Source organism: Theobroma umbraticum, unplaced genomic scaffold (assembly GCF_002168275.2).
Source record: "Theobroma umbraticum cultivar Fairchild unplaced genomic scaffold, ASM216827v3 scaffold_89.0, whole genome shotgun sequence".
In the NCBI taxonomy this organism is placed as follows: Eukaryota; Viridiplantae; Streptophyta; class Magnoliopsida; order Malvales; family Malvaceae; genus Theobroma; species Theobroma umbraticum.
This window is the reverse complement of record NW_018397271.1, coordinates 2,777,454-2,804,179: the sequence shown is the minus strand read 5'-3', so window position 1 is coordinate 2,804,179 and position 26,726 is coordinate 2,777,454. Positions and strand designations below refer to the sequence as shown.

Genomic DNA, 26,726 nt, shown 5'->3' with positions numbered 1-26,726 from the left:
GTTATTGCATACTTAAACGAATGATTGTAATTCATGATAATTGATATCTAAACACAAACGAGATGTGCTGAGCTAAAGAGTGATATTGCTATGAGTGAAAATCCCTGATAATTTGTACCATTACTCATACTAAATATGATCATCTTAGATTACAAATGACACAATCACCCTAATGATCTATCCCATTACCACAATTATTAGATCACCAAATACTAAGTCTTCATTATGTCACTTGTTTAGATGAAACTTATTAAGGTAATCACATTGGACACCAGACCTAATTGGGATAATTTTAACAAGCAATGTTGGAATTTACTATAAGAAAAAGAAAAAAAAATGGCTGTAAAATGCATTTTAAAAGCACATACAACGAAGTATCCTAGTAGACAACACAATTTACAATGCCACTTTCTCCCACCTTTTCCCAGGACTCTTGATTCTCTGCAATGTAGCTGCAAGATTCTGATATTCAATTCAAGAAAATGACCAAATTGTTGCCTCAAGGGATGTTCATATTCGCAAAATATTACACTACATGTGGAAGGTAATTGGCTGGATTACAGAATGAATTTGAGCTATAACAGAAAAGTTAGCTTCCTTCTCCATCTAAAGTATAAACAGGAATTTGCCACATCTTAGTGTTCTTCTTTGCGTCATCTGTGAGACTGAGATCCGTATCATCTTCCTTGAAAGTTTTAATGAATGTTTTGGCTCCCATCAAGATAAGCCTCTCAATCATGAATAATTGGTAATTGTTCTCAATTAAGGGATCCAAGATCTGACTATAATTTGATGAATAAGCCAACTTGTACCTGAAAACATAAGCAACCAAAATAATCAAGGTTAGCTCAAAAGTTTGCCTAATATTTCTCAATTCATTGGTTTTTTCCTATTGCTTACACGGTACAATCTAATTGATGCATAACACACCATCTTAAAATTTTAATTTATACCATATATCCCCTTTTTGTGAGCACAGTCTAGCTTCTCTCTTCGTTTTAAGTCAGCAAAATTCTAGTTTCCCAATAACCATGACTTCAATTAAGTCCAGATGACCTGACTTAGAAATATGAAAGCCAAAGACTAGCATCTTATACTGCTCTGCCAACACAGAAGTCAAAACTGCTCTTTTCTATCACACATCATTAGAATGCTACCTTTCTAAAATTTCATCATCATCACTAAACCACCTGTGTGAAACCATATTTATCAAATCCAACCCACCCTGACTCAGAAATAAGGCACTGAATAACCTCCTGTGTAAATTTCATGCAAGGACTGGCTTGATAACTCTCAGCCACCAGCACTCATTTCATTTGCTGTTGCTGATGCCTCAACACCTTTTGTTGTTTGCAGACCAAAATGAATGTCAATTGGACGACGTAAGGAGTGTTAAAACAGCAGTTTGCAGAAAATTGAATCACTCATAACCCCCCACCCCCCATTTCCACTATTAAATATATAAATAAAGAGCAAATTACACTTACACCCCCCGCAGGTTCACCACTTTGCAAATAGCATCCGATGGCTTACTTTTTTGCACTGAATACCCTGCCATTTCAATTTACTATCATAGGGAATTACGCTTTTAATTTCAACAAATGACTAAAAAAACACCCTCATATTTAAAACACTTAAGGTTACTCTTCTAATTTTATTGGGTGAAATTAACATGTAACTCCAGGGTGTTATGGGCTAGAAAATAAATCACAGGATGTTATTTGCCAAAATGCAAAAGCTCACAACAAATGTAAGTATAACCTATAAATAAATAAAAAGCTTTAAGCATATCAGAATAAATTTTTGCCACAGTACAATGAAGGTATATCATCACCAAGTAAGCAAAATTGTGGTTCATTAAATGTTAACATAAAAATAAAGAAAATGAAACCACATCAATATGCATAACAAACCTTCATTTGGCACAACCTAGGAATTCCTACAAGCAAAATTCGGCACAATAGGCGTGCTCTTCATAGCTGAAGTGGAAAGATGAAAGGGAAAAATGTATCCATGTTCAACATGAAGTATATCATACAGGTTTCTAACTCTTGAGCAGTTAAGAAGATTTTACCTGGCAGAAAGTGGCGAGAAAAATCCAGGTGTTCTTTCATTTGAAGCAATAAAAAGAGTTCGTCCAGCTGGTACCCACTTCTGAATTCTACGAAGGATGAATTCCGCACGGGTGTCCCTATCCAAATGAGGATGTAGGCTCCTTTCAACCCCATACCTATCCTTCCTGGTTTTTATTTTATCACCTCGACGAACATGGATAGCATCATAGTCACCAAGGAGTGTTTTAATCTGTGGACACAAAAACAAATATCAGGGACTGATGGACTATGAAATGAATGTGTATTTTCCGAAAGAAAAACAGAATGTAATGTAACAGTTATGCAGAAAATTACTTCTAAAGAACAATTTATCTCTTGGAAATGAAGATACAATCAGATTTGTTTCATTTGCTATGGTTCACATCCAATAATGAATCTAGGTTGCAAGTTCGATATCATCTTTACATCCATCCAATTACACAACAATACTTGTATTCCTACATTTGAGCTTCAAATTGAAAACCATCTGAGATCAAGGATCATAACTTGACCTCATCCAAATTATCACAACAATATAAGGATAACCTCACTAGTCACTACTCCCTTGAACTCAATACCAAACGTAGTTTGATCATAGTGTTCCTTTTTAATTATGAAGCATCAATACTTCAGAGCCCCCTTGCTAGAGGTGGAAGTTGGGTGGGAAGGGTTTGGGTTGGGTCATTTTCAGGTTCAACACTTGGTTTATTCAGGTTTTGATCATTTCAGATTCTAGTTGTTGACCTTTTTAAAGTCAAATCAAACTAGATTTCGAGAGATTATTCAGCTGCAGATTAGTTTTTCGAATTGTATGGGGTCATATCAATTTGGGTTTGGGTCATTTTGAGTTCAGGTCGTTTTGGGTTCAGGCCATTTTTGAGTTCAAATTTGGCAGATTTGGATTGTTGACTTTTCCTGGTCAAATAGAATTGAGTTGGGTTCAGGTTCAGGTGGGTCAAGCAGGCTTTTCGAGTTCGGATTAGCTTTGCCAACTCTACCCCTCGGCATTATTGCTGTATATATATTTGAAATAACAAGATACATATCTGATGCATCTCAATATACCCAAAATGTAAAGTCATTTCGATATGGGGCAGGTACTTCACCAATACATGCAATTTGCCTATCCAATATGTTAGACAAAAAATAAACACATTTTTCTCCAAAGTCTTTTTGTTCCTTTTCCTTCAATATTCTCGATTACCAAACAAGGTTGGTAAGCAAAAGCAAGGCAAACTTGACAAAGAAATCCAAAGAAAAGTCTATGTTTACCACATTAAGAAGTCTATTTTAGTAAAGAAGCTGGTAACTTTAAATTAGCACATAACCATACAATACCCGACTTGGTATATTGTGTGAGTTTGAAAAATACCATGTTAGATGACAATTATCAGTATTATACCTGATTTTTTTTTGTTAGCTATATCATTCTCATCATATATTTTGGACACTAGATGCACTTCGTCTGTGTTCTAATGAGATCATAATTGATTTTATACGTATTGAAAGACCTTTTTACTGCTTATTCTAGTCAATGTTATAGACTGCTTCTAGAGAATAAGAAAGTGAAGCGGGAAAGGATAAGAGGGAAAGCAAGACAGTGGAAGTAGCATATGTCAAACAAAATATATGAAGCTTGATTGATATAAAGAAAAAAGGCAAAAAGCAATGACAACTCCTAAAATTGAGAAATAGGAAAAGCCCAAACTAGCCCAGCAAAACTGACAAATGAAGATATTGGACCTGAGTCATTTCTTTGCTATTGGACTTCCAGACGTTCTAGAATTGCTAGACCTCAAAGTTGATATAAGGCACCTAAAAACATGCCACATTATAAGCATCTATCTCTCTCTCTCGCTAACAAAATCATTTGCTAGAGATCCTAGAACATCAAAATGTGTCACTGCTTGATTTATCTGAACCTCAAACTGGATACAAGAGACCTAGTACACTCATGTGTCACCCTGTATGATTTCAACCCGCATATGATAGGTGATAAGCTTGAACTCTTTTCAAGTGAACAACAGATTATGACTACTTACTGCATCCATCTAGAGTTCCATTACATTTCATATTGGAGACAATTAGACTATGAAAATTATGAATTGTTTCAGTGCTAGATTTATCTAAACCATGAATCTCATAGAAGGGATGTGTTAAGTATCTTCAAATCAAATACTTACGAAATAAAATGAATTCAAAATCAAATCCTCAAATATCTCAATATTTTATAATCCAAGCCTATCAGAAACTGAAAGAACATAGGTAATTATAACTAAAACCTAAACTCAAATAGAAATGCAAAGTACCAAAAATAACTCTTCAGCCCTTGGAACATAAGATACTAATTTATATAAAATACCTAGATATTCTATAATATCCTAAATATATATGAAAGTTACAATCAAACCCATAAATTGTAATACAGATACTTTAATCCTTCAACTAGCTTCTTCCCATCCTCCATCACTAAGCTACATACGTGGTAATGCTAAGTGATAAGCTAGAATTATTAGAAGGAAACATTGTGCAGAAACAAGAGATGACGACTACTCTATGCAACAATCTAGAGTTTGATTAGATTTTTATATTGAAGATACTAAAGAAAATGATGGATAGGCCATCTTGCATGGACAATGATGAGAATACACTGCATCCATCAAAATTTTCATTGCTTTTTATACTTAAGAAACTCAAAAATTTGATGGATACATCTTATTCAACATGTCCAAACATTACACTAAACTATATACAGTTTGGTGTTGGTTAAAAGTATATCATATAATTGACGATCAAGATGTGTTCACTTCATATCTTAGCTTATAAAGCTGAAGCTTTGAGGGTCAGGTAAAGACACAGATAAAAGTGACACTGAAACTGCACACTTCCAGATAATAATTTCAGTCATCTATAAGCTGTAAAAAGTGTTATCACACAGAAAATATAGGGAGACAAGAAAGCAGTGGAGTTCCCAGCTCAACTTATGGAGGCAAAAATATCTATGCTAACATATTACTAAGTTTCAATAATAAAAGTGTATTACATTTCAAATTCTTTCTGCATTAAAAACGCAAAAGATAGCCCAGAAGCCTTGTTTTTCTGAGCAAATGCTAAACAAAAAATAAATATTTGACAGTTTAAGCAAGGTACAATGCAATCTAGAAGATTTAAAGATAACAACATGGAAAGCAGGATTAAATAACACGCACCTGGTCAGCTGCATTTCTTAATTTCTCTGCTGCCATCGAAGGAAGAAATGAATAAGGTAACATCACAGCACTGCGATTGTTTCGATCCTTGCACTCCATAAACCTGATTAGTGCCAGAGTAAAAATTTAGAAACATCCAGATATCTTAACTAATTTCTATAGAACTGATTGAAGTTTATTTTATGAAAACAATGGCTACAAAGAAGTAAAATGCACTTAAATCTACACCCTCTCCACCTGCCCACTTGGGGACTCTGGTGGTTATGATCAACCAGTGGGACATAAGAAAAAGAGAATAAGCCAATCAATTACTTAATATGGAATCAAGTACCATGAAGTACCATGACAAAGGGCTAGCAGTTCGGTTAATAAGCAAGAGATTTGAGTAGTGACTATCCTCTTTGAGATCCACCCGCTTAAGTCCTTCCACATGGGCAACCCCTCTGGCACCCAACTTCATACTTGTTGATAGTATCAGATGCCATACATTTGAATTGTCTAAGATCACAGGTACAGTTTCAGATATTAGGTCAAGATCGTATAAAGAATCCATGGCACAAGAGCTTGCAGCCCACCTGCCAAATGAGAAAAGCAAGTTTAGATTGTATAGCTCTCTTCTTCACTGTTAACTTTACATTAATAAGCCAAATTGATGCTTCAACTTCACATCAATCTTGCTGTAGGATTATAAATACCCAGCAGAAAAACAACATTTGAAAAAAAATAAAATAAATAGTAACAATAACATTTATATAGTTCACTGAAAGGAAAAAACTTCATAAAAATAACCTTTCCTCTGCAGTTGCATTGGCAAGATTATGGAGGATTCCCTTGTTATTGTGTATTGGATTGATACACATTCTGGAAGGCATAACAAAAGTTCTGCGATAGGAAACAGATCACCAGATGAAATCATTAAAAAGTTGCATTTTTCACTGAATGTACTGTTAAAAAAAAAAAATTCCAAATGTAACACTAAGAATGCTAAGTTAGCCTTGAACTACAGGTTATAGATCAAAACTGACTCTTCTTTTTTACCTTTTTTTGAAATCAAAACTTGACTCTTCATTCCAATGAACAATAACTCATAGGAGAAAGAATATACTATTGCATTGTATCACCATGTACATAACATAAAAAATGAGACAGAAAATGATGGCACTTATCAACATCTTAAAATTCTACAATATTGGAGTAATTTCTATTTGTTTAAAATTCACTGTTTGTTCACCAAGCTCTTCCACTAAGAACCACCAGTCCCAAGCTTCACAATCACATTAAGCACAAGTGAAAATACATAGCTACATTGATGACTAAATACTAAGATGAAAACACTCATTTCTGAGTAGATGGCATTGCCTCTATTCCAAATTTACTATCCTAATACATGAATAATTTGCCCCTTGTTCTTTCCTTTTTCATTTAAATAAAAAGGGTAGAAAGAGGAAGGATTCTAGTCTAGTGAATTACTAGCAGATGTACTAAATTTAACTTAGTCAACTGATAAATGAAAATTAGAAAGAAAAAAAGAAAGAAAGGCAGTTGATTACCTGTTCAAGAAAATGGCTTCTTCAAGAGCACACCTGAGGCTAGATTCTTGGTGACCCAAGCCTTCGCATGAGTCGCAATGCTTTCCAGGGCAATCAATTCGGTCACCCCAGTACAAATACTTGTCATGCAGAGAGTGCTGCCTTGCATTCTTTCTCAAACGGGTTTTGGCTTTAGGAGAGCTGAATAAAAACCCATTTGTGGAATTCATAGATGAAAACAAGAAAAGCAATGCAATGGCAGTTATGCACATCAAAATCATGATGGGAATCGGGGATCTCAACCTTGGTTTCGACTTCAGGGCTTTGGGAGTTGCCATTGTTAACCTTTAACAAGAATAGATTGAGAAAACAAAACAAAAAAAAAAGGAGATTGATGACTGAATTTCCCTTGCTCAAAAGTTAAAACCGAAAGCATACGCCATCGTTACAGACCTTAGATTTGAGATCTTGCCAGCCACCTGAGTTTTATGGAGCCCGCTATCCCACTTTCACTTATCTAAACCATTTTTCAAATGTTTCTGTAATTTCATTTCTTTTTTATTTTTTCCCTATGAAACAAATCAGTCATGGCATTCCCAAGCTAACACTAAAACTTAAATTGATCGGCTCGATTATTCGGTTTATTTCATCATAATTAAAGATTTAATGGGTTTAATTTTTTAAAAAAATTGATCAAACCGACCAAATTTAAAAAAATGACCAAATCGATCAAATATCAAATTATTCGATCAATTTAATTTTGAATAAAAAAATTAAAAGTTTTTCACTATTATCTTTGTAAATTATAATATTAAAATTTATAAATTTTCATCTAAAAATTATAAAATATATAAATAATCTAAACATAATGAAAACATAATATTTATCCTTTTACTTACATAAATCATAATATTTTTGTCAATTCACATAAACCATAAAATTAATATTCAAAGTATTCTAACCTCTAAGTTTTAACATTTAACATTCGATATAATAAAATTAATAAAATTAATATCGACAAAATAAGACAACCTACATAAGTGATAGGCTATCACATAGAGGGCTATTCATTACTGACACTCCCACAATAACTTAGTAAGTAATAAATAGGAAAATATATATTTATATAAAAATAATATATATATAATATTAAGTTTGATTTTTTGATTGGTTTGGTCCAAAATTTTAAGATTGTGAATCGACCAAATAAATAAATTAGATCAAAATTTTTGGATCAATGAACCCAATGGATTAATTGAATCAAATTGTTTTATCTAAATTACATTCAATTTGTTCGAGTAATTAGTCTGATCCAATTTTACTCACTTTAGATATGTGATTTATCTACATTAAAAGAAATAGGTAAAATTAAAAAGTTTTTTAAAAAAGCATTAATAATTGGCCGATACCTACGACATCATACCTAATAAATACTCCTAAGTAAAATGTTTCATATTTGAAAGTAGTATATGATGATCCTAAGCATTTAGTAATATCTTTTAGGCCACAACAAAACTAATGACAAGATAAAAGAGAAAGAAGTAGATATACATAGGAAAAGAGTCTTCCTTCTTTAGCTACATGACACATGCATCTCAATAATTAAAAATTTATGATTATGCTCCTTTTCTTACAAATTTAACATTATTCTCTTGTTCTATTGAAGGAGATATTGCTTAACACATGAACTTAAAATAAAAATAAAGAAAAAATCATAAGTGTTATAAATATATTTGTAAATGTCCTATGTTATGACTCAAGAAATTCAGACCAAGTCAAATAGTATAAGAGGACAAACACAAGAAGTGAATCTAATTTAAACTCTTAGATTTGATTATATATATTTAGATTTAGATATAGATTGAATTGGATTAAGATTAAGATTTAAGGATTTATTAGCCTATAAATAGGCTCCTCACTTTATTTGTAAATACACGTTTGAATAAAATCTTCTTACTCATTCTAAATACTTTCTCTTATAGTTATTCTTTCAAATTATATTTTATAACAATAAGACATTTATTAAGATAAGCAATTTGAAAAAAATAAGTAAATTACCCCATCTTCTTGAGGGTTGATCATAATTTATAACAATAAAATATTTATTAACAATAAGTTTTGATCATCGCATAAATTAATATGAACTCGAAGTTCAAAAGATAGTTCATTTACAAAATATAGTAAATCAGTTGCCAAATGTATTTCTGACTTAAAGAGAATTCTAAATCTTATATTCTAGTCGCAAATGCTTTTATTATAATTGAAATGCGTCTAATGAATGTAGCTATAACTTATTTATATGGCTCACTGGATATCGATATCTATATGAAAATCCCTAAAAGATTTAAGTTGCTTGAAGCCATGAAATTCCACCTTAAGTAAGAGAATAAGTTATGAAATCTTTAAATGAGCATATATATTATATATTTTGAATATCAAACTTAGTTTTAACCTTCAAAAAAATTCACTGGTACTTTTGGTTGTTTGTCACTTTTGAAGTAGAAAATTTTCTAATTTTGGAAAGGGTCAAAATATGTGATTTTTATATAACAATCTTTTGAAAATAAAAAATGATGGTAATGATTTCTTTGTGACTGTTGGCTCCATTAGTTTTTGATGGTAAATAAACATTCTCATTCATTTATATCTAACTTTATTACTTAAGTGTGTAGGACTAAAATGTATACCATTAGTAAATTAGTCACTCAAAAGTAAATATCAAAACTCATAAGAATAAAAAGCTACAATTGAGCCACAAAATGAAAGCCTTTTAGTCGGATAACTAAGGGAGTTAGTCAACTAAAATTCAAAAATGAAATTGATTAGTCCAAAAACGGAAAAGACTTAGTCGACCAAGAAGCATGGTTAGTCGACTAAGTGTTCACTGCTAAAAACTTCAATCAGAAAACAAAAAAGACTTAGTCAACCAAGAAGCATGGTTAGTTGACTAAGTGCTCACTGCTAAAAACTAGGAGTAGAAGACAGAAAAGATTTAGTCGATTAAGAAGTAAATTAGTCAACTAAGAGTACATTATTTGAAAATTTAAATTTGAATATTAGAAGACGGACCAACGGCTAGAACTGTCTCTCAATTGTTTCCAATGGTCAGCAACTGTCAAACATCTATTAGAGTTGGTTTTTCAAATATATAAGGCACTCTCAACAGCTAAGAAACATAAGAGATGCTTCCATTCAGCTATTGACTTAGGAATCATTTAATTGGTCACTACATTATGGTCAAGGGGATAAAAGGTCCATCAGTGATGGCATCCCACATTTCATAATCTATTGCCCTTATATAAATTGGCATTCTAGTGCTCCAATAGGGGTAGTTCGATCCATCACATAAAGGTAGTCTGCTTGAAGAGTCATTTGGATCTCTCTTAGGATGTTAAGCCTTAAGAATGAGGAATCTACCTCTGATACCACTTGTTAGTCCCAAATAAATGTGCTATTAGAGGAATTTGTTAGTCCCCGTTATGCTTCCAAGACCATAATCTATTAGAGGAATTTGTTGATGATGGTCTTAATGTATTTCTAAATGGGAAGGAGTTTGTGGTTACTACTACTAATCTGGGAAATTTACTAAACATTAAGTGTAATGTGAAAAATTATGAAATCCTAGAGGACTATGATCTCTCATCTTTGTGGGAAGTAATTATTGGGAAAAAGGAGAGATATTCCTCTAAAAGCGATGCAAGTTTTATCAAAAGTCCACAAACCAAGATTCTGCACTATTTTATAGCTTCAATAATTCTTGGAGGAAGTGGTAGCTTTAGTTACATAAGTCTTCAAGATATGTGGCTGATGGAGCATGCTTTCAATGCATCTCCCCTCAATCTTGGAAGATTCATAATTGAAAAACTTAGAGGAACCTATCGAGTTGATAAAGTTAATCTGGCTTATGGAAACCTAATCACTTCCTTGGTAAAGCAAAATAGCATTTGGAACACCAGATATGAGATGGATCAAGTTAAGTGCAGAGATCAAGCCATCTATCTGGGATGTTTGCCAAAAATGAGGTACAAGCTGAAAGAGAAAAATTTGTCAAGACCTTTAAAGATACTCCAAGGGAAGAGTATCCCACATTTGCTCAAACAAAGGCAATACCTCAAATTTTTAATGAAATGATTTTGAATTTATTAATGAGAATTGATGGGAAGCTTATTGATCAATTTGAGAGAATTCAAAAAATTGAAGATACTTTGCAAGAGTTGGCAAATTCTATGAAAGAAAAGACAAAAACACACTCTAGTCCAGCATCTGGAGGTACTTAGTAGCTCCAAGTCCTGGAGGACAAATTGCTGAAAGTCTTGATTTTCAGACTGAGAGTGATGAATATAATTTGCTACAATAAGAAAACAATCTACCCTTGGACCAAAAGTTGAAGGAGAATTTAATGAAGATACTGAAGTGATTAAATCTTTTAATGACAATTCTCATCAACATGATGAAGTACAAACAGATAAACCTTCTCCAACAAACTCTGAGGAAGTCTTAATTATGGATGTCTTTCACTAGATGGTAATGGAAGAGCAAGCAGAGAAAAAAACAGTAAAAAGTAGAGCATCGAAACCAGCCCCTGTGAAAGCTTTCCCTGAATCATTTCACATCATAGAAAAAAGTGAACCTATTGATAAAGAAAAGGGAAAGCAGTTGCATCCACACAAAACAAACCCAAACCTACTAGAAAAAGCAGAAAGACTATGGCAACAAAAACCATGTTCCTTAAGAGAAGAACATCTTCTAGACTGGTTGAGAAAGCTATACCTTCAGTCCAATCTTTCATTCAGGAACCTCTCATAGTTTTGAACACATCTTCTTTTGATTCCTTACCACAAAGATCATCACCTGTGTTATCCCTTAAACCTCTCAATGTTCACTTTGGAATTGATGAATCCACCCCCTCTGACTCTTTTTGAACCTATAGTTAATCCCTGTTTTGATGATGACAAAAAAAGGGAGAGAAAATGAAAAAGTAGAAGTAATTTAAGGGAAACTTAGGAATCTAACTTTGATAGTACTTTGTTTATGATACTGTGCTATTTTAATTGCTGATGGTTAGGATTTGGATGCTAATAACGCACTCTTTGATATAGTACTTTGTTATCTTTGCTGGTTGTTGACATGTTAATTACATTTGGGTTTATAATGGATATGATCTGTTGTTGATGATGGTATAGCTAGTTATAATATCAATAATATCCTGTCATGTGCAACTAGTAGTTCTACAAGCTCGTATAACAATTAATAAATATGTTCTGTCAAATGCTTGAATCAATGCTTATTATCTTCATTAAGAATTGATAAAAATTAGCTGGACTGATAAGTTGGATAACAAAATAACTTGAAAAGATATTGCATACATTAAGAGGGAGAACACACTTAAGGGGAGAAATTCTTCATCTTATGCAGTACAAAAAAGAACTGATAGACATTATGCTATTAATTAAGGAATGTTTTGTAATCATAAAAAAAAAGAGATTGTTGGCTCCATTAGTTTTTAATGATAATGAAACATTCTCATCCATTTATGTCTAACTTTACTACTTGAGTGTGCAGGACAAAAATATATGTCATTAATAAATTAGTCACTTAAAAGCAAATATCAAAACTCATAAAAATAAGGAGCTACAATTGAGCCATAAAACAGAAGCCTCTTAGTCGGATAACTAAGAGAGTTAGTCAACTAAAGTTCAAAAATGAAGTTGGCCAGTCTAGAAATAGAAAAAACTTTATCGACCATGAAGTATGGTTAGTCTACTAAGTGTTCACTGCCAAAAATTGGGAGTAGAAGACAGAAAAGACTTAGTCAACTAAGAAGTAAGTTAGTCAACTAAGAGTATACTATTTAAAAATTTGAATTTGAATGCTAGAAGACAGACCAATGGCTAGAACTATCTCTTAACTGTTTTCAACAGTCAGCAACTATCAAATATCCATCAGAGTTGGTTTTTCAAGTATATAAGGCACTCATAATGGCTAAGAAACATAAGAGATGCTTCCAAGATTAAAAAAAGCTCAAAAATAGAAAAAACTCTCACCATACTTCTTACACTTTATTATAATCCTTGTAATAGAGTTAAGCACTTCATCTTGTATCATTTAGATTAAGTTAGTGATCATAGGTACTTCTTTATTTCTATTCTGCTTGAGTACTTAGAGTACACGAGTCACTCTAAGGGGATTGATCAAGCTTGGGTTAGTTTGATTAAGTGTATAAGTTATAACTCAGCTTAGGAAAATTAGTTTTAGGTTTTGGTTGATCTAGGAAAAAATCATTGTTAAAAGTTATGGCTAAGCTTGTGAAAAGTCATTGTAGAAGCTTGGTGAAAGCTTCAGAATTTTACTATTTATAGTATTTGATTTGAAAAATCCTTGGTTGGAAGATCAAGGTAGTGGGTGTAGTTCTTTGACTGAACCATTATAAATCTTTGTGTATTGTCTTCCCTATTTTATTTTTCATTTCATTCCTTGTTAAATCATTCCTTCATCTCGCTTTTAACTTCTCATCATTGATTTTTAACTTGCCTCCAATTAGAAGTCAATCTAAGTGAGAGCCAAAAAGTGCTATACACCCCCTTTTAGCACATTTATTTGAGACCAACAAGTGGTATCAGAGTTAGATCCCTCATTCTTAAGGCTTAACATCCTAAGGGAGATCCAAATAGCTCTTCAAAAATCCATAGCTACTGAAAGATAGTCCACAAACAGACCACCTTTGTTTGATGGATCAAACTACCCCTATTGAGCACTAAATGTCAATTTATATAAGGGTAATAGTTTATGAAATGTGAGATGCTATTACTGATGGACCCTTCATCCCCTCGACCATAAATTTGACGACCAACGAAATGATTCCTAAGCCAAGGATTGAATGAACTGAAGCTAAAATTGAAAAAGTTTAGACAAACTTTAAGGTAATAAACACTTTACATTGTGCTTTGACCCTTACTGAGTTCAATAAAGTGTTAAGCTATAGCATTGCTAAACAAGTGTGGGACAAACTTAGAGTTATCCATGAAGAGACTTCACAAGTCAAGGAGTCCAAAATAGCTCTTTTAACTCATAATTATGAAATGTTCAAATTAAAAACTGGTGAAGATATCACCAGCATCATAAATAAACTTGGTAGGTTGATAGGTTGATAGGTTTACTAACATCACAAATAAACTTAATCAATAGGTAAGCCAATCCTTGATTATGAACTAGTGAAAAAATTTCTTAGAAGCCTACCAAAAACTTGGAAGCCAAAATTGATTGCCATCAGAGAAGTTAAGGATTTAAATGTCATCACTCTTGATGAAATATGTAGGTCTCTTCTCACTCATGAGTTGAAACTTAAAGAAGAAGAAGATAAGAGAGAAGCAAAAGAAAGGAAGAAAAGCATTGCCTTAAAAGTAAGCACTCTTGAAGAAGAATTGAAAACTCTATCATGTGATGATGATAAAGAATTAGCCATGGTAGCAAGAAGATTTAGAAAATTTATGGGACAAAGAGATAAGGGGTTGGTTAAGAAAGGGTACAGAAGACATCAAAGCTTTTCATGAAAAATTAAAAATAAAAATAAATCCAATAAGAAGGAAGATGTTATCTATTTTGAGTGTAGGAAACTTAGACATTTCAGATTAGAATGCCCTCTATTGAAAAAGAAAACTCCCAAGAAAAATAAAAAAATCAAAAGAGGCTATAGAGGCTATAACCTGGTCTGACAGTGATATTTCAAGTTTAGTTGTTGAAGAAGAGAAAGTGGAAGAAAGAGCAAACTTGTGTTTGATGGCCAAAGATGGTGAATCTAAGGTATCTTTTGCTCTTTGTGATATTTTAATTGATGAGCTTCAAGAAGAATATGAATGTCTCTATGATGAGTTTGAAAAACTTGCATCAAAATATAAAGTTTTAAAAACAAAGATTGCACCTTTTAAGATTCATTCAGAAAAGATAAGACATGATTTCAACTTTGTTTTTGCATAAAGAAATTTTGTTCAAATTGAATTAGAACATTCAAAAATCCTCAGTCGCATTTACACGGTAAAACTTCAACTCTTAAGCTTTTCCAAGTCATTTTTAACTCAAATCTTCATTTTGATGATTAAATGATATGGTTTTGAGTTTTTATGAAAAAGTGACATTTGTAAGCTTTGGAAACTTTAAATCATAATTTCTAGTTTCTGAAAATATGATTTTGTTGCCCAGATTTCTATTGGTGATTAAATCTGAAAGACTTTTTGATTTTCTTAAACATCTAAGCTTACCTCTTGCCTATGGTAAAAATGAAATATTTATGGGTTTTTAAGCATGGGTTTTAGCTAGAAAATTAGTTTAGTTAAAAGTGAGTAGTTTTAAAAGTACCTAAAATGATTATTACGAGATTTTATTCTAGAAAATAATTGTGATGATAGTTGTCTGATAGGAACATTTGAAAACGGAGTTGTCATTGGAGTTAGGAATCGACTCTTCAAGTAAGTGAGTGGATACACCATTCAAGTATTTTAATATGTAAAGTTAGTATGATTTTTATGGAAATGGTTGTTTAAGCATGTTAAAAAATTATTTCCATAAATGGTTTATTAAAAGATTTGAACTACAAGGTTTCATAAAGTTTTCAAGGAAATGTTAAAATGACTTAATTTGATAATGATTGTGATATATGTGACACAATGATTTTCAAATTATTTACAAATCTACTAGATATGTAAATATGCTACTGTGCATTAGTTTCCAACAAAAGGGCACAAGCCCTTTTATGTTATAGTCCAATCAATTACTTTGGCCTTCGAGTTAGTGTGGGTACAGTATATTTCTATGGTTAATGTATGAAAGTTATTATGCATATATTAGATACGATATAGCATGAGAAGAATGTTGGATGCATGAGTTCCATTTATGAGATTGTAACATGTATGCCATGAAATGTATGTGTAAAGTATATCATGTACACTATGGGTTAAACATGTAAGTGATTTATGGGGTTATGAAATGTACGCCATAAGATGCATGTGTTGAGATAGTCATATACACTATGGGTTAAGCATATAAGTGATTTATGAGGTTATGAAATATATGCCATGAGATGTGTTCAGATAGTCACATACATTATGGGCTAAGCATGTAAGTGATTATGGGGTTATGAAATGTATGTCATGAGATGTATGTGTTGAGATAGTCATATACACTATGGGCTGAGCATGTAAATGATTTATGAGGTTATGAAATGTATGCCCTGAGATGTATGTGTTAAGATAGTCATATACACTATGGGCTAGGAATAATGATGATTTATGGAAATATTATATGTTCATGATGCAAGATGGGATCAGAAATCTTAAGCTTAAAAGATCTTCTGATGATCGTGGGTAAGGCCAAAGTGCCACTCACGCAGCTTTGATAATTGTTCACATGAGATGAACCAGATAGTAGTGAGGACTTTGTCCACTTCCCGTCCGAGTGAGGTAAGACCACTCAATAGATCACAGATGAGGTCGATGTTCCATTCACGAGAGCCCGTTAGGACCCCAAAATAGTAGGGGTTAAACCATTATTCGCCAAAATAGGGTGGACCCATTCATAGTTAGAATGTCATGGCAAGTGAGATAAATGAGTTAAAAAAATGATTAAATGAGTATTGTCTCATGATTTATGCTTAAATGACTAGTTTATGACTATATGAGTTTTAATGATGTTATTCACACTATAATGTGGTGATGTTGGCTTGGTTAGATAAAACTTTAGCTTAGTGAATGATCCTTCAATGGTAGAAAGACATTTGAATGAGTTAGATTCAAAAAATTGCCCAGAAAGTTGGATTTTGTGACGAAAGTATCAATACATATGAAGTATGTATTAATACATTTGCATTATAATGCTACAAAGGGCATTCTATGTGAAATGCATCAATACATTACCAAGGGTATTGATAGATTCCTTACATATATCGATACATTCTAGAATGTATCGATAGAATTGTTGCAGAATTAGCTTTCCAAGTGATTTAAAAGAGGTTTTTAAGATTAAATAGTTTATAATAATTTATGTAAAGATGTTTTCCATGCAATGTTATTTAGAGGATGATTAAATATTATATTTCATGAATATCATGGTAATGTGAAAGGATTAGTGAATCATATATATTTGTAATTGCATGGTTATGAAAAACTATTATCTCTTAGCTTGTCCCCTACCCCGTATCCACTCACGGAGTCTTTGTTACAGATTAGTGATAGCTCTTTCGCTAGCAACCAGTGTCACACAGACGTGACCCATTCTTTCCTCATTGGTAATTTTCTAGTAACCTCTTGATGCCTAGTGAGTCGAGTCATGTTCCGTTAACAAGTTAGTCTATATTATGTTTATGTTTATAAACTATGAACATGTTTTATGGATTATGAGTATGTTACAATAATGTAGCCAACTGTTTGGGCATATTACATTTTGAGTGTTATGTTAAATGTATAAAGTGTCTCAAGAGCTCATATGGATACCCGAGGGTGTCGAGACATGTAAATGTTATGGTGCACTAGAAATGTGGCACTTTTATGATATATGAAATGTTGCACTTATACTAATATGTTGATAAGTTCCATTTATGTGTAATGTTGCATATGATGGTATGCATGAGTTGATATTGTATGTCTATGGATGTTTTATGTGTGTTTCTGCATTGATAAATGTTTAATGATGAACATTAAAGAGGCTTGCTAGGGCCTAACGGGCTATACTTGTCTAGGTTCATGTGTTTGTCATGTTCCACCATAAAATGGGATGCGACAGAGGCACATACGCAAATCTAGAGAAATTTATTTGATCAAATTAAATATATATATATGGATTAAGTAATCCGGATGCATGTGGTATAATTGCCTTAATGAATATTTGTTAAAAGAAAGTGATAAAAATGACCTTATATGCCCATATGTTTTTATAAAAAGATTTGGATATGAATTTCTTATAATTGTTATTTATGTTGATAACCAAAACATTATTGTAACTCTTGAAAAGTTATCAAAAGTCATGGGTTACTTAGAGAAAAAATTTGAGATGAAAGACATTGGAAAAATAAAGTTTTGTTTGGGTCTTCAAATTGAGCACTTGACAAATGCAATTTTTATCTATCAATCAAATTATATAATGAAAGAGTTAAAATGATTCTATATGGACAAAGCACATCCATTGAGTTCACCAATGGTTTTAAGGTCAATAGATATGAAAAAAGATCATTTTTCGACCTCATGAGGATGATGAAGGACTTTTTGGTTCAGATGTACCATATCTTAGTAAAATTCAAACACTAATGTATCTTACTAGTAATACCTAACTTTATATATCATTTGTTGCGAATTTATTAACAAAATATAGTTATTCTCCAACTTAAAGACATTTGAATGGAAACATATACTTCGATATTGCCAAGAAACAATGGACATGAGCTTATATTACTCAATTGTATAAAAATCATATTTAATTGATTATGCAGATGTAAGATATTTGTTTGATCCACAGAAGGCTTGATCCTAGATAAGTTACTTATTTACATATAGAGGTATGGCTATTTCATAATGTTCTGTAAAACAAACTATAGTTGCTACTTCTTCTAACATTGTAGAAATTTTGACAATTCATGAGGTAAGTTGTAAATATAGTTGGTTAAGATCTGTAACTCAACATATTTGAAAAACGTATGGCTTGTCAACAAAGAATGAAATTGTAACAACATTATATAAGGATAATACTACTTGCTTTACCCAAACAAAGAAAGGATACATTAAAGGTGATAGGGTAAAACATATTTTGTCTAAATTCTTCTTCATTCATGATCTCCAAGAAAAAGGTGACATTAATATTCAACAAATTAGTTCAAGTAACAATCTAGCAAATTTATTCACTAAAGGCCTTTTTACTATAACATTTGAAAAGTTAATATAAATGATTGGAATGCATCGTTTTTAAGATTTAAAATAATATAGTTGTCAAATGGAGTGAAATACACATTCTACTCTTTTCCTTTATTAAGGATTTTTCCAATGGGTTTTTCTTGATAAGGTTTTTAATGAGGTAGTATTTCAAAAGCGTATTCTTGAAAAGAATTATGTATTCTTGGAAAGAATTATGTATTTTTTTTCTTTTACTCGAATTTTTTTTTCCATCAGGTTTTTCCTAGTAAGGTTTTAATGAGGCATATTCTCAATGCAATAGACATTCATGGGGAAGTGGTATGAATATATGCGTGAATGTCCACTATATTATAACCCAAAAAGTTCAAACCAAGTCAAATAGTGCAAAAGCCAAACAAAAAGTGTAATATGATTTGAACTCTTATATTTGATTATCTAACTTCGGATAGAGATTGAATTGGATTAAGATTAAGATTCAAGGGATTATTAGCTTATAACTAGCCCCTTACTTTATTTGTAAATATATACTTGAATAAGATCTGCTTACTCCTTCTAAATAATTTCTCTCATAATTGTTCTTTCAAGTTATATTTCATAACAATAAGATATTTATTTAGATAAGCAATTTAGAAAAAAAAAAAAGAAAAGGTAGATTGCCCACCCTCTTAGGGGTTGATCATAATTCATTTTGAGTCTATTAGAATTGAAAATGGACATCCACCCTAAAATAATATATATCGTTCAACATATAAGTCTTGTCGTTACTTTATCATTTCAGTTTTTGTTTGTTTAATGAAGTGGCATCAATTTTATGACCATTTTACCTTTTCTACACTAAAGAAATAATACGACTAAACTTTGAACTTCAAATGTTTTCTACCCTATTTCAATTTTGCATCAAATCCTTTGAGGCAATGCCACATACCAAAAAGAAACTAAAACGTTATGACAACATGAATTACAAATCAAAAGGAAAATAGGCCATTTTGCCTTGGGCAAGAGAATTACGGTTTTGATTCCCTTTCACCTTGGTTTTTTTTTTCTTTTGTGAAGGTAGGATTGTCATCTCTTGGGTGAGTGAATTATACTTATATAGCCTATGAGACTATATGGTTGGTGAGTACGAGGGGATTGCCAAGGGCAATGGAAGGATTGGTCATAAAATAAAAGTCTTTTAGCTGCTCTAATAAGGACCTTATGTTAATTGTGTTCTTTTGAGTAAGGGGAAAGAAGAGGAGAAACTCTTTTCTTTTATTATCTTTTACCCATAATGTATTTTGTTTTTTCATTTTAAATCCTATTAAGTTTGATACAAATTCACCAAGGGCTTTGAGCTTGATTCATGACTTTGTTTAATAAGGTTAAGTTATACTTAGAGATAGGTGTAGGATATGAATACGACGAGCTCTGTGTAAAGGCCTTTTGAGTATCTGTGTTGGATTAAAAAACAAGAAAAATAGAATAAGTAAAAAAGAGAAGAACAAGAACAAGAAAAATGTAGTTCCAAACAAGAAGTTTGCTTTTTTAGGAGGCAACAATAACCTTCAAATGGATTGTACAAGTTTGCTTATCTTTACTTTTGATTGACCTTACAGCTTTCTTGATTTGAAGATGGAGTTTTCATGTTTTTGTATTGGGTACATGGATTAATGAGGGAAAAAGAAGGTGAAAGTGTAGGTTATGGTTGTATGAGGTTGGTGTTATCATCTCTAATCTCTCGTTTTTGAAGGGGGAGATGAGTTTCAAGTGAGAGAAATTTCGAGATTTAGGATGTTTGTTGGTCTTTGTGGTGGGGACTTTTAAAAGGGAGGGACTTTGCTCGAAAGGATTTCATGTAGTGCAGGATTGTTTTCCATTCCTAATCTCATGTTTGAGGGACTTTATGGATGGGTAAAGGAATGGTCTTCCACTGGTCATGGGGTGGCGTATGGTGGACAAGGTTGTGGTGGTGCTCTATTGCTTGATTCATGAACCTTGAGTGCAACAGTCGTGATAAGTTGATGAAAGAATTCTTTCCCCTTCACATTAGTGATAAATATTCGAGGGCAAGGGAGTTTTTCCATCGTTGTTGTTAACTGTGTTGTTGTTTCATGTAACGACTCACCCACGTGGCTGATACCGACACACAAATCATATAAACAAGCCTACACAACTCGACTAGCCTTCTAAGCATTTTTGTTTGGCCTATATTTTCTTCTCTTTACATTGTCCTTACTACAACTAATTTTGTTAATCATTAATAATGCTGTCTCATCCATAAGCCCACATCAAAATAATAATAACTAAGTAATAGTTCAACGTGTTTCAATAACACAACTCCAATTTTTTTTACTTTATAATATTTAAGGTTATTTTGTCCCTAAATAGTTTTAAATAGATTACTTCTTACAATTTCAAAATGACTCGACTGGATAATGGAATGACACAAAAAATGCTAGGAGATGCCATTAACTACACAGTTGCAAAAGCAATACTTGCCAACAATGGTCCCAACTATTTATTTATCTGTACAATTATATATGTGGGTGAGTTTCAAACTTAGTGATCATCGGCTCAGTGAGCAAGCAATGAGAGTAAACAAACATAAAGTTGGAATAATTATAAATTCAGGAGTAAACAATGAAAATGTAATCCATTAAATTGAGAGGTTTTATGCCTTGCAAACTTTAAAAATAATAAATCATAAGTAAACATATATGGAAATGGTTACAATTACCATGCTGGAAAATCTTTCCATTTCAATATCTTTTCAAGAGTAAATCCAATGGCAAGTATAAAATGAGCAATCTCAAACATTAAAAAAATATAGAACAAACAGTTACCAATAAATACGTAAATTTCACTTGCCATGTAAAAACAAATTTCAAGTATTAATACCATGCCATGTTTAATAAAAATCCATAATTGAGCATCAACCTCAGGTAGGTTTAATGTAGCCTTTAAGCTTACTCTCTCATGTAAATAACATTATCACCTACTCGTGAGAACTGCCCACGCCACCAGATATAAATCATGGCTTCAAGTCCTTTTTTACCTACTCGTGGGAATTACTCATGCCAGCAAATATAAATTAAGGCTTGAGGTTCCCCTTTACGTACTCGTGGGAACTACCCATTCCACGAAATATAAATTTGGACTTTAGGTCCCACTTTATGATCAAATATCAATAATCAATAATCATTACTTTGTGCACAAAGACCACACTAACCTAAGGTGGTGATAGGCCTTACCCTCAAGTGTCTCAATCACGTTAAAAGAAAAATCATTGCAATTTAATTCATTTGCAAAAGATGATAGATCAAAAACAACATAATCATAAATCGAATGTTATGCATAATTTATCTCAAGGCATGGTATCTATAAAATCAGTATGCTAAGTGAAATCGACAATTTAACAATAAATCCCATGAATCAAGTAATGCCATTGGCCTAAACATGACACAAGCTTGCAAGCCATGATTTTGAAGTGAAAAGCTGGTCAAAGGTTTGTTTCCCTATATTTAGAAACATGTAATTATATACATATATATAATATAGAGAAAATAGATTTAAAATCTTTGTCACAATCAAAAACAACTTATGGCTTTCTTCCAGCCTATTCTTTCCACAATTTCGTTCAACCATCAAGAGTAACATATATAATATATTTCCAAGAATATAATTTTGAAATTTAGCTCCCACTTACCTTGATTGGTGGGAATTCCCACCAACATTCTTGTCCACACTAAATGAAGTGCGAGCTTAAAATCACCATACAAACCTTTGTAATCTAAACAGCTCTAATTCTCTTTTATATTTAGACGTTCACTTAACTTCCAATTAGTATTCCTCCATATATAATTTTCCTAACATCATCACCTAATGCATCACATAAATTTCCTGGACTTATTGACCCTATCATAAATTTTAACTTTAACATAACAATTCAAAGCTCTCTTACCTCTTTAATTTCTCATTATCCATTTAATGCTCTTTACAACCTTTAAGTCAAGGCTTATACTTGCCATACGATGCCAATTCATGAAAATTTTAACTATTCACACTAGAACATTAAAACAAAAGAACTAATCTCCATTACCTTTTTGTAAGGTTCTTCACCCCAAATAATTATGGAACCTTTAAATTCTTCAAGGGTTGTAAAGGCTTTAGGTTGCATATACAATTGCAGGACGTATAACATTAACACTCCTGCAAACTTTTCAACAACCTGTGGCACTTGCTTGCTGCTAACAAGAGTGTAAGGGCTATAAGCATCATTCAAGAAATTTATCCATTTAAGACTAAACCCTTACCTTTTGGTTGCAATCCTAACTCCAACCACTTGGATGGAATTTTTTATTTTTGAAAAAACACCTTTAGAGTCTTTGGCTTGTATAGGCATTACATACAGTAATCTTTCTTCCATCTAACCAAAATAGCTACCATGATAAACTTAAAATTATCATTATTCTATTTAAATTTTATGAATTTAAACCAAGCTCTAAGCTTGAATTTGGAAATCTTGAACTCTTTCAAAATATAGTAACAGCCACAATTTAGGGCTTGCCTAACTTACCACCTTTCTTTTACTCTCATTTAATGGAGCTCTGATGTTTCAAAGAATCAAAGGGTCCTCCTAGTGCTTTCTACCTCTATATTTAATCCCTCTTTAACACCAGCTTTAGAGAACTACCATTGGGTTTTCTCAAAAAGATATTAGTAGCGGAAACTTTGAAGAAGTGGATGTGGAGGCTCTTGAGTTGGCAAAAAAAAAATGAAGAATATAGGTTTGTTGGTAAGGTACAATTAAGGTTCAAAGCTCCTTCACATTTTATAATTTTATGAGAGTTTTTAAAAGATCTTCACAAGGAAAGCTCTTGGGTTGACAAGGCTTTAAGAAAAGTTGGGCAATGTATCGTCAAGGGAGGCTAAATTTCCCAAGTTTCAAGCCCTCTTTATTTGTCATTTTCTATGTCTCCCTTTTACAAATTCCTTGGCATACGTTGACCCTTTTTTGAACCCCTTATCCAGTTGAAGTCTCCCATTTTAAACATCCGGCAGATTTTCTCTAAGATTATTGGTTATCTTGTTTTGCCTTTTATCCTGCTTTCACATATCACCTTCAAATTATCAATTTACAATATTTGTAAGTATTCTTATTTGGGCATTTAAACATAAAAAAAAATGCCAATACGATGATTTGCTTGGCCAACTACATTGCATGCCTTTTCCTTGCATGCTAGATTCTATCACATGGTGGAGGATATATTTATTAGTTTTAATAAATTTTCTATGGGCATCAACCCATGGTTTTTATGCCTTTATCCAATTGCACTTGTAAAATTTCAAGTTTTTGCTTTAATATATTTACTTAGCCTTGTAATGGTTTATTTGTATAAAGGCCCTCCTACTTCAACTAATCAAAATTTCATCTCTCAACTTATTATTTCTTCTCAATTAGATCCTTCAACTACTCCTTTGACTTAAATTTTCTTTTGTTATTCTTCCTTTACACATATTCAAATAAAGCATCAAATTTACATTATGTCAAATTATCACCACAATAGTTAAATATATATTTACTTCTATACCTTATTTAATAATGACACGTGGGCTTATTAATACTCCATTCCTTACAATTCTTCTTACCCTTCCCCACTTTGACCAAATCTAACTACTTAAAATCATCTCCCAACATTACGCCACCTTTTGCCACTTGACATAAAACTAATATTATTTTTATTAATTTTTTTAATAAAATATTGTTTTACTTTCCACTTCACCACCTTCAATTCCACATATCTTCTTAAATGCCAATAGCCATAATTCACCTTAATTAGCAAAATAATTTTCATTAAATTAACATCCTAAGGGTGGGATGTTACAAGCTCCCCCACTTAAAATAAATTCATCCTCTAATTAAAATGAAATAGGGGTATTTAACAGTACATTCAACCTTCAAATAAATATGAGTATTATACCCACATTTCCTTTTCTAGTTCCCAAGTTGCCTCTTTTATCGAGTGATTTAACCATAACACTTTCACCGAGGCAATATTCTTGGTGTGAAGCCTTTTTACTTGTCGGTTCAATATGGCTATGGACTATTCCTGGTACTTTAACCCATCTTTCAATGGAATTGTATCATTTTGTATCACATGCGAAGGGTTTCGAACAATTTTTCTAAGCAAGGATACATGAAACATTGGATTAAGCCCTTCAAAATCTCGTGGCAGTGCCAATCGATAATCAATGGTACCTTCGCATTCTAGTATCAAATGGGCCAATATATCAAGGACTGAGTTTCTCTTTCTTGCCAAATCTTTGTATTCCTTTATATGGTGACACTTTTAAAAACACATAATCTCCTACTTCAAACTTCAAGGGCCTGCATCTATTCTTAGAGTACGACTTTTGTCTACTCTGAGCCTCCAACATTCATTCTTGGATTATTTGTATTCCTTCAACCACCGCTCGTCCCATCTTTGACCCCAACAATTTCCTTTCCCCAACTTCGAACCATCTGATGGGTGACCTACATTTTCACCTATATAGTGCCTTAAATGGCGCCATCTCGATACTTGCCTAGTAACTATTGTTGTATGCAAATTTCGCCATGGGCAAGTATAAATTTCGAGAAACTCTAAAATCCAACATGATCACTCTTAACATATCTTCCAATGTTTAGATTGTGCACTTATATTGGCCATTTGTCTAAAGGTGATATGTAGTACTAAAGTTTAGTTAGGTCCCTGGTTAATCTTGTAACCTCTTCCATAATAGACCAGTAAATTACGATCCCCAATTGGACTAATGGTCACTAGTACGCCATGGAGTCTAACAATTTCATTAATGTAAATTTGACATATTGTGCCACCCAAACTTTGTCTTGATTGAGAAAAAATGTGTTGACTTAATCAACTAATCAATAATCACCCAGATGGAATCGTATAGACCTTTAGCTTAGGATAAACCCATTACGAAGTCCATGGCTATATGTTCCCACTTCCACTCAAGTACTGATAACGACTATAGTAATCCTGAAGGTCTTTGGTGCTTTGCCTTTACTTGTTGGCTCACCAAACATTCAAAACGTATTACACTACGTCCTTCTTCAATCCTTGCCACCAATATACAGATCTTAAATCATGGTACATTTTAATGGCTTTCGGATGTATGACATAAGTAGAAACGTGCGCTTCTTTCAAAGTTTCTTCCCTTACTCTGTCTAAATCTGGCACATAGATTTGAGATCCATGTCTCAACGATCCATCTGACCCAAAATCAATCTCAGAAACATGCTCACCTATACCCCCCAAAATAGTCATTGTAAATGTATTTCTAGCTTGGGCATCTCGAATTCGATCCATCAATATTGGTAGGAGCCTAAAATATGCCAATAGTCCATCTGATCTACTAACCTTAACTTTAACTCCTGTATTACCTAGATCTTGTAATTCTTGCATTATTGACCTTTTTTCCACTACAATGTGTGCCATACTACCCATTAACTTCTAACTCAAGGCATCAGCTACAACATTTGCCTTACCGAAATGGTGGAGTATCATACATCTTTCAGTAGTTCCATCCACCTACGTTGCTTTAAATTTAAATCTCCTTGTTAAAATATATACTTCAAACTTTTATGATTCGTATATATATCATAAGTTTTCTTGTCAAAGAATGCCTCCATATTTTTAATGCAAACACCATCACTGCCATCTCTAGATCGTGTGTAGGATAATTCTGTTCATACCTCTTTAGTTGTCTTAAGGCGTAAGTGATGACTTTACCATACTACATTAGTATGCATTCTAATCCAACCCTCGAAGCATCACAATAAATAGTGTTGTCCCTTAACCCACACAACAAGCTTAATACGGGTACGGAAGTCAAACAAGTCTTTAATGTCTAGAAACTATTTTCACAAGCCTCCGACCATTCAAATTTTACTTCTTTTTAAGTTAACCTCATTAACGGATAGGCTATCTTAGAGAAATCTTTCACAAATTGTTGATAATACTC

General features: G+C 32.6%; 1 protein-coding gene across 2 annotated transcripts; it reads right to left on the bottom strand.

Annotated features, from left to right (window-relative positions):
* Positions 1-327: 327 nt before the first annotated feature.
* LOC110426508 (uncharacterized) lies at positions 328-7,394 on the bottom strand. Of its 2 annotated transcripts, XM_021441741.2 has the most exons (7): positions 7,285-7,394; positions 6,853-7,176; positions 6,092-6,184; positions 5,644-5,877; positions 5,303-5,405; positions 2,075-2,304; positions 328-812 (listed from the first exon to the last, which is right to left on the bottom strand). In XM_021441741.2, the coding sequence occupies exons 2-7, from the start codon at positions 7,167-7,169 to the stop codon at positions 590-592; spliced, it is 1,200 nt and encodes a 399-aa protein (XP_021297416.1). In that variant the 5' UTR covers positions 7,170-7,176; positions 7,285-7,394; the 3' UTR covers positions 328-589. The 2 variants fall into 2 exon arrangements, with proteins under 2 accessions (XP_021297416.1, XP_021297415.1); XM_021441740.2 differs by having other exon boundaries at positions 6,853-7,384.
* Positions 7,395-26,726: the final 19,332 nt, after the last annotated feature.